The 8,203-nt window shown below is 53.2% G+C and overlaps 2 protein-coding genes across 3 annotated transcripts in view; both read right to left on the bottom strand.

The window, feature by feature from the left end:
* Positions 1-6: 6 nt before the first annotated feature.
* LOC102374263 (claudin-4-like) overlaps positions 7-8,203 on the bottom strand; it is a 22,728-nt gene continuing 14,531 nt past the window's right edge. For both annotated transcript variants that reach the window (XM_025215678.1, XM_006033787.3), the window contains one exon: positions 7-2,233. In XM_025215678.1, coding sequence (XP_025071463.1) covers positions 1,563-2,207 — 645 coding nt within the window. In that variant the 5' untranslated portion in view covers positions 2,208-2,233 and the 3' untranslated portion in view covers positions 7-1,562. The remainder of the gene's footprint in view (positions 2,234-8,203) is intronic.
* On the bottom strand, positions 5,014-8,075 carry LOC102374015 (claudin-4). The gene has a single exon (XM_006033786.2). It carries the CDS (start codon positions 7,983-7,985, stop codon positions 7,356-7,358), a length of 630 nt encoding a protein of 209 aa, XP_006033848.1. The 5' UTR covers positions 7,986-8,075; the 3' UTR covers positions 5,014-7,355.

Genomic DNA, 8,203 nt, shown 5'->3' with positions numbered 1-8,203 from the left:
ATCCCGCCCCTCCCTGTCCCCTACACTGCCAATCCAGAGAGGAGCACATCAAGATCAAGGCATTGGTGTCACAGTCCAGCCTAGCAAGTAGAGCCAGGAGGGGTGGGTGTTAGAGACAAGAATCAGGAACTAAATCCCAAGCCAGGGTCAGGATCTGGGAATCAGGCCTAGTTACCAAATCTGAGGGACACTCTGCAGAGCAAAGTCTAAGAACAGAGCCAAACTGGGGTCAGGAGCCAGGAAACAAATCTGCATGGAAATCCAAAGCAGAAATCCAGGAACAAGCCAAAAGTAGTGTCAGGAACTGGGAAAGTTTGAGAAGTTTCCAGGACAGGCGCTGCTGCTCAGGGATCAGAAACCAGCAAGTTATGTAGCAAGGCTCAGGTGCTAGAGGAGTTCCTTAAATGCAACCCCAGAACCAAAGGGAAGGGGTTGGGGGCCAGCTGACCTTGATTAGTTGTTAAGTTTGGCTGACCCACTTCCAAAGGGTAGGGGTCTGATTGAGCTTTACACAGCTAACCCAGTGACCCAGGCTGCATGGCAGGAGCTTTACACTTGGTCCCTATCCTCCAGGCTCTCCAGGGCACAGGGTACCCAGATCACTTAAAACTCTGGGGTGGGGACTGTAATTGGCAGGTACAAACCCCTGGTCCCATGGAATGCTGCAATAAGGTTAAAGCTTGTCTCTGCAGGAAGCAGAGGTTTCTGGGGTCTCATCCAACACTGGAGGGAACTACGGGCAATTGCAAACCTGTCCACTTTCCCTCCAGGATGGCATGTGCTCCAGCTGGCCTTTGTTAACATAAGCATATCATAATGCTTGTTGTATGCAGTACAAACCAGAACACCACACAGCACAGCACTCTACCATATGCATGTTCCCCATGGAGAGGGCAGGAGAGCAACCACTAGGTGACAGAAGTGCTACATGCATGATGAGAGGGTGTTCAGAGGCTAGAAAGGGTGTTCAGAGGCTAGAGTGATTAGTACAGAACAAGAATGCCTGTGACACAGACTGAGTGTAGGGTAACAGTAGTTCAAAGTCTCATTACAGCCCTGGAGATGTGAGTTCCAAGCCCTTTTCTGGGCTTGAGCCAAAGGCTGTCCCAAGTTGGCTCTGCTATAAGGGGGAAAGCCAGCCATTTGTGCTGGGGAGTCCAAGTTGGCCAGATGTAGTGCTACCCACATCACTCCTGGTACACCCTTGGCTATAGAAACTGCTGTGCTGTAGCCATAGCAACCCAACGGGCTACAGGGCTCAGGAGGACCTAGGACCTGACCTGGCAAAATATAAAAGTGTGAGCTCTAGCTGGGAAAGAGGTACACATGGGGTGGGTTATGGATGAGGTGGCAAGCACAGAGTAGAATGCAGCTGGAGAGGGGACACACACAGGGAAGGCTGTTCAAGCGGGGCAGGATGGGAGCTGCTACAAACTGCACATGTTTGGGCTTGATGCCCACCTCTCCATGGCCAGGTGCAATGGGACTCTGCAAAGATGGGAAGGGGCTGGGTAAAGATATTTCCCCAGGGAGGATTCTTAGCCTCACCAAGGGCAGGGCCCTCACACATAGTTCTTCAGAGGGTAGCTGCCTGGACTGGAGTGCTTGGCTGCTCTGTACTTCACAGAGTAGGGCTTCTCCTCACTTGGAGGGCAGGAGCAGCATAGTATGGTCCCCCCAAACACCAAGAGGGCACTTGATGCCCAACCCACATAGATGGAGGCACCCAGCTCCCTCTTCAGGGCCTCTGGCACCATAGGGTTGTAGAAGTTGCTGATGATGGTGTTGGCTGACCAGGACACGGGAATGAGCAGCCCCACCCCAGCCAGGATGAAGATAGCACCCGCAGTGATGGAGATCTTGGCCTTGGCTCCCTTGTCATCCACACACCGGGTGCATTCGGCCCCAAAGATGGAGACAAGAAGGGCTAAGAAGGCCACCACAATAGAGGCCACAACGAGGGCACGGGCAGCCTGCAGGTCCGAGGAGAGGTCAAGCAGCGAGTCGTAGACCTTGCACTGCATCTGGCCTGTGCTCTCATATACACAGTTCATCCACAGCCCCTCCCAGAACACCTGTGCCACGATGATGTTGGAGCCGATGAAGGCTGTCACCCTCCACATGGGCAACGTGCACGTCAGGATGGTGCCCAGCCAGCCCAGCACTGACAGTGCCAGGCCCCCCATCTGCAGGGCCAGTACCGCCATGGTGTAAGGGCTAGGCACACGCTCACCTGCCAGGAAACAGGGGAAGAGAGCCAGTTAGAGACACAGCACTGCACTCCACACTCCAACATGGGGAACAGCCTCTGCCCTTGGGACCTCTGAAGGGCAGAGGTCTCCATTCCTACAGGCTCAAAGCCTGCCTGGCCCAAAACGGGGGCTGCCATGGCACTAGGTGGGCTCCACATACTGGAGTCCTATTCCCAGCTCTGCCAGAGCCTCCCTAGTCACTCTGGCCAGCCTGTACCACACCAACCCCCATGTACAGTACTGGCATAGGTGGTATTTGGGGCTGCTGTTGGGTTTCTGCACCATAGGTGAACTTTGAGGAGCTACAATTGGCATTATTATATCATCTAGTCTGCCCTCCTGCATAACACAAGCTCACCCTGTGACCCCTGTGTTGAGCCCAGAGACTTGTGCATGGCTAAAGTGTTCCTTACAGAAAGGCATCCACTGGAGACTCTATTTCCAAGGGCCAGTCCTCCTTGTTTTTTAAATGTTAGCCTTTTGTCCAATTTGGATGGGTCTGACTTCAGCTTCCAGCCTCTAGCTCCTTTCTAACTTTCTCTGCCAGGAAGTCCTTTACTATCCAGTGTCACCTCCCCATGGATGTTCTTGTACCCTCCACCATGGCCAAGATTTTAAGTCTCATCTCTGTCACTTCATAATTCTGTGTACCTCTCAGCCATTACAACTGAGTGAAGGCTCCTGGGCCAGAATATGGCAGGCACTAAGGTAGGCACACAGCTCATCCTGTCAGCTGCCTCACCTTTGAGAACAGAGAGGCAAGTCTTTCTGCCCCAGGGGTTATGAGTTTTCTAACCACTAGAGACTACTCTGCTCTTACAGCCAGGAACATAGCCCAGGAATCCTGGTCCAAAATGCTCCATTGCTGTTAGCAAATACGTGTGTAACCCACTGGTAAAAAAGGTGTTAAGACCCTTTCAGTGCCTGACCTATGAAGGGGGTAACAGCCTCCCACTGCTACCAGCTACTCATTCCACAGTAGAGGTCATTTATTTAAAAGTTAAAAGCAACTGAACATGAGTATTTCTATTTTAAAATGTTGTACGACCTTCACTAGAGACACTAAAGACTGCTCTTGTCTCAACATCCCTTTCATGCTTCCTTTCTCTTCCTGCCCTGGGTCCAGTATTATTATGTTCATTAATAATTTGAACAATGGGACTGAGTGCACACTTAGTGAGAACATGGGGTGGGACCAAGTGGTGGTGTTGTAGAGAAAAAAAACCTTGGACTCCCCAGCTTTTCCAGTCAGTAATTCTAGCGTGCTCTAAACAGGGCCATGGGAATTGTTAGGTGCTGCCTTCATCAAGCACTTTCATTTCCTGGAGGGTTTTGGTTAAGAGCTGGATGGCAGAACCGTTCCCATAGCAATGGCAGAACATCAAGCCGGAGGGGATCTCTCACCCGCCACACCTGCTCAGCTGCAGCTGCACAGTGCAGAGCAGGTGCCAGTCAGGGTGTAAGACTGAGCAGCGTCACCGCCCATGGAAGCGTCTGCAGCCTTCTTTTGCAAGGCCCATAAAACTGCTCAGCAGTTGCAGGTAAACAGTTTCATGGTTTCATCCAGCAATGGGCTGGCTCAACCTTGTTTCATTCAGGAATGACAACAGGAGGAGCCATGCCAGGTGAATCAGTGCTGGCACGTAATTGCCACACTAGCTAGTGTCACCAAGCCCTGGAGGGCTGCACACACCCTCCTGCTGTTACAGTGATCACACTGCTCAATTATAAGTCACTTGTTTCTTTGTCACTGGTTTCAGTCTCGCCTACCTGCCTCCCCACTTCCCTCTGGCTCCCTCTGTTTTCTTCCTCTTCCCTCTCCCTCCAGCACATTCTCCCACCTTCACAGCCTGCCTACACCCTCAGAGCCATTCTGGTGTCTGTCCTGGGTCCAGTATCAATATCTTCATTAATGATTTGGACAATGGGATTGACTGCACACTTAGCAAATCTGCAGACAACACCATGGGCACTTACACACATGTGGGGAGCCTGCTCCAATGTGCTGGAAATCCAGCGTGTCAGAGCAGACTCAATTAATCGAGTCTGCTGGAGCGTGTAAATTGACGCGCTGTGGCAGCCTTGCACATCACATGTATCAGCAGCGCAGCTCGTCTCTGCGCTGAGAAAATGGCGGCAGCGCACTTTGAAATAAAACACATTCGATGTGCTTTAGTTCAAAGAGCACTGCCGCCATTTTCTCAGTGCGGGGACATGCTGTGCTACTGATCCATCTTATGCACAGGTGCTTTTAATTAGCATGGTTTGCTAATTAAAAACACCTGGCACCGCATTGAAAGCACATGTAAAAATGCCCCATGTTGGGTGCAGTTGCAGATACTCCAGCAAGCAGAGCTAGGATTCCTCATCCCTTCCTGCTCATCACCAGCTGCCTCCCACTCCATACTCTGTGCATGAGGCCTCTGGGATGATTTCTATTGTCTTCCCCTCTCCCACCATCAGGTTTGGTTCCAACAGCTAAGGGAGTACAGGATGGGGTCAGAGTGATTCTAGAGGGGGTGAGGGGAACAGAGGTCCAGATTGGAGAGAGTCTGGACAAAGGGGAGAAGGGCTGGATATATTTCAAGATGATGGTTTCCAGGGTACCCAGGCCTCCAGTGCTGGAGCTCCCAGAATCCCCACTCTGGGTCCCCTCCAGAGGTGCCTACAACGTTCTTAAAGAAGCTGGTATGGAAGAAGGTTCCTGCTCCAGACTCAGCCGAAAGGTTAAAAAAGACACAACACAGCAGGGCTCTAAGAAGCTACAGTTTAATGTAGAAAATTATATCACATTGTAGTTAACAAACACTGGAAGGAAGATTGTACAACAGCTTGTGAAGGGGGAGAGCCCCAGACTGTGGAGCAGGGAAGGACACAAGGTCCTGTATCACCAGCACCCCACCAGCCCCTCTTGCACTGCCCTGCCACCTTCTGATACTCTCAGCCTCCTGGCTAGCACCCCTGGAGTGCCTTAGCTCCTCTTGGCATCCCCCAAATTCCTCCCCAGGCAGTCCACTTGTTGGGGCTCCCTTATCCAGAGGGGACACTTAGAGCTCCCTCATTGAGCCAGTATGGTAGGGACAGAGCAACTGGCAGTCAAGGCCTGCCCACTATGTGGGTGCTATGGCTGCCTGCTGCAACGACTTTGTCCCTCCCCTTGGGTGCCACCCAGCTCACCGATTAGACCAACCTCTTGGTGGCTCCAGCCAGTGGTACCTGCAAGGGGCTACACACTGTGATATACTTGGGCATCCCCAACAGACAAGCAGAGAAAGCCTGGGCTCAGGGGGAGCCCTGCACTGCAGCTCCTGCTCTCAGGCTGAGCCAGACTCACATCCCAGGGAGGCTCCCAGACATAGCCACCTAAGGAAGTCCCTGTCCCTTCCCTTCTGCCTTGCTCAACCTGCCTGGTTCTGCTCCTGCCTCCCAAACCGGTTTTCCCAGCTGGGCTGTTGCCTTCCAGCCCCCACCACAGGAACTCCCCGACCCATAGGTACCACTGACAAAAAAGGGACAGGTACACAAAAACAGACCCCAAAATTGGTCAGAGAAGAAGCATGGGCAAGAGGCAGGCAGGGGGTGGGAGATGCACAGCCCCTCCAAAGCCTGCCAGACCAGCTGCTGGCTCCGACTGGCAATGACACCATGGCAGAGACCGTGACCACACTCACAAGGATCTGTGTGCATCTCTACAGGCAACCTGCCTGGTGAAGACACAGATGACCCCAGCAAGAAAGCTTACACTGGTTTCCCAGTGACCAGCAGAGAAAGCGTCACCCCTGTGAAACAGCATCTGCTCTAGGGCTCATGCCAGCACAAAACACTGTGAACATCATCCACCCCCACCCTCCCAGCACTCTCAACAGGCCAGAGGGCAGACACTGACAGAGAAACACAAAGACAGTAAGACAGACACACCGGCACTGTGACAGGGAAACAGACAGACAGACATGACAACATGGAGGCACAGGCAGAAAGACACTGAGACAGGCACTGCAGCAGGGAGACATGGAGAGTTAGACATTGAGACAGTCACTCAGGCAAACAGACAGACACTGTGACAGCCTGAGACTCAAATGAGACAATGGAGATGGAGCTAGCGAGACTCAGGCACATGGATGGACACACAGAAGTGCCCTGTGGCTGTTTCCCTACTGAGGGACTCAGAAGTACAGAGCACAGCCCTCTTGTCAGCCCCTGTGGCAGGACCCATCAGACCTGCTGTGGCCCTAGAGGAAGCCAAAGACACTGTGTCCTTCCACTGGGGGTGACAGGAAAGGCCTAACAGACAACATAGCCCTTCCACCCTCTGGCAGTGACATGCCCTCTGCTCCCAGCTGCACCACCCTGGCTCCATCTCACCCTGCCACAGACATCAGGGCAGCCTCTTTCTGTCCCAACTGTACTTGGATTAAAGAACAAGGGAAACAAAGAAGCACCTATAAATGCTGTCCCACCCTCCCCCTATACCCCTGCACACATCCTGACTGCCAGTCCCCATGCTTCCACCCTCACCTATTCTCACATATGGTCTCTCACAGGCTCATCCTAACCCTGGTACTTTGGGTGGGCAGGTGCTGCTGGAGCAGGAGAAGGGCTGTCCGCCCATTCGGTCTCTGGCAGTGTTCAGTGGCAAAGAGCCTTGGGGCTGAGTGGTGAGCAGACCCTGCGAGCGAGGCTGGTTGAGCGTAGGTGACCTTGGATTTCAGCAGCTCTTCGGCTCCAGCACAAACAAGCTGCAGTGGCAAATTCTTTGCACTGGGGACTGCACAGCCACCTGCTGTGTAGCAAGGATTCTCTGGAGCTGTGCCTGAGCAGCTGGGATTTTCAGGGACATCTGCTGTCCCTTGAAACAGAAAGCTGCCATCTTCTCAAGCTGGAAGTGTTGTGCCAATTTGTGTGTGTGGTCAGGCTTGGGGCCAGGCTGCAGAGGGGAGAAGGTAGCTCAGTGAAGAGGCACACAATTTGATGGTCAGCATAGCAGAAGGCCTGGTCAGGATGGATCTGTGCAGGATGGAGGCTTCTTGGTCACTTACGTGGTTGTCTTGCTGGAAAGAAAACAAGCGTCCTGGGTGAAAGTGGGAGTTGAGGGCAGATGCAGCCCTACACATAATTGCTGGCTGGCACTGAACGAGCAACTGTGTACATGGCAGAGTAGGGCTTCTCATTTTTGGGGGGGCAGTTGCAGCAGAGCAGCCCCCCACCAATGAACAGAAGGGCAGATGCAGCCCAGCCAATGTACAGGGAAGCACCCAGCTCCCGCTTCTGGGCTTCTGTGACCAGAGGGTTGTAGAAATCCCGGATAATGTTGTTCGCCGACCAAGAGACAGGTATGAGGATCATGAGGCCAGCAATAATGAAGATGATCCCTGAGACGATCATGATCTTGGCTTTGGAAGACTCATCCTCCACGCAGTTGGTGCATTTCCCTCCAGCGATGGCCAGCAGGATGCCCAGCACAGCCAGCACAATGGCGATCACGACCAGGGCTCGGGCCGCCTGGAGGTCCTGGGGCAGCGCCAGCATGGAGTCATAGACCTTGCACTGCATCTGGCCCGTGCTCTGCACCACGCAGTCCATCCAGAGCCCCTCCCAGATGATCTGGGCCACAACGATGTTGTTCCCAATGAAGGCTGTCACCCGCCACATGGGCAGGCCACAGCACAGGATGGTGCCCAGCCAGCCGATAACAGACAAGGCAATGCCGAGCACCTGCAACCCCATGGAAGCCATCACTTGCTGCTCTCTGCACCTTCCCAGCAAAGCCTGAGCTCTGGGCTCCTGCTCCTGAAATCTGTGACAATGATCTGCAGCTGGACCATTTAGAGAAATTATATGTCTTGGCAGGGGTGGAGCCTCCTCCCCCTTGCTCCATCCAGTCAGCAGACAAAGGAGTAGAACCAGTTCCCCAGGATTCTTCAGCGCTGCATTCTTACCACAGCAACAGACAC

The sequence above is a fragment of the Alligator sinensis genome, unplaced genomic scaffold (genome assembly GCF_000455745.1).
Source record: "Alligator sinensis unplaced genomic scaffold, ASM45574v1 scaffold201_1, whole genome shotgun sequence".
In the NCBI taxonomy this organism is placed as follows: domain Eukaryota; kingdom Metazoa; phylum Chordata; order Crocodylia; family Alligatoridae; genus Alligator; species Alligator sinensis.
Note: the sequence above shows the minus strand (reverse complement) of the source record. Positions and strands in the feature narration are given on the sequence as shown.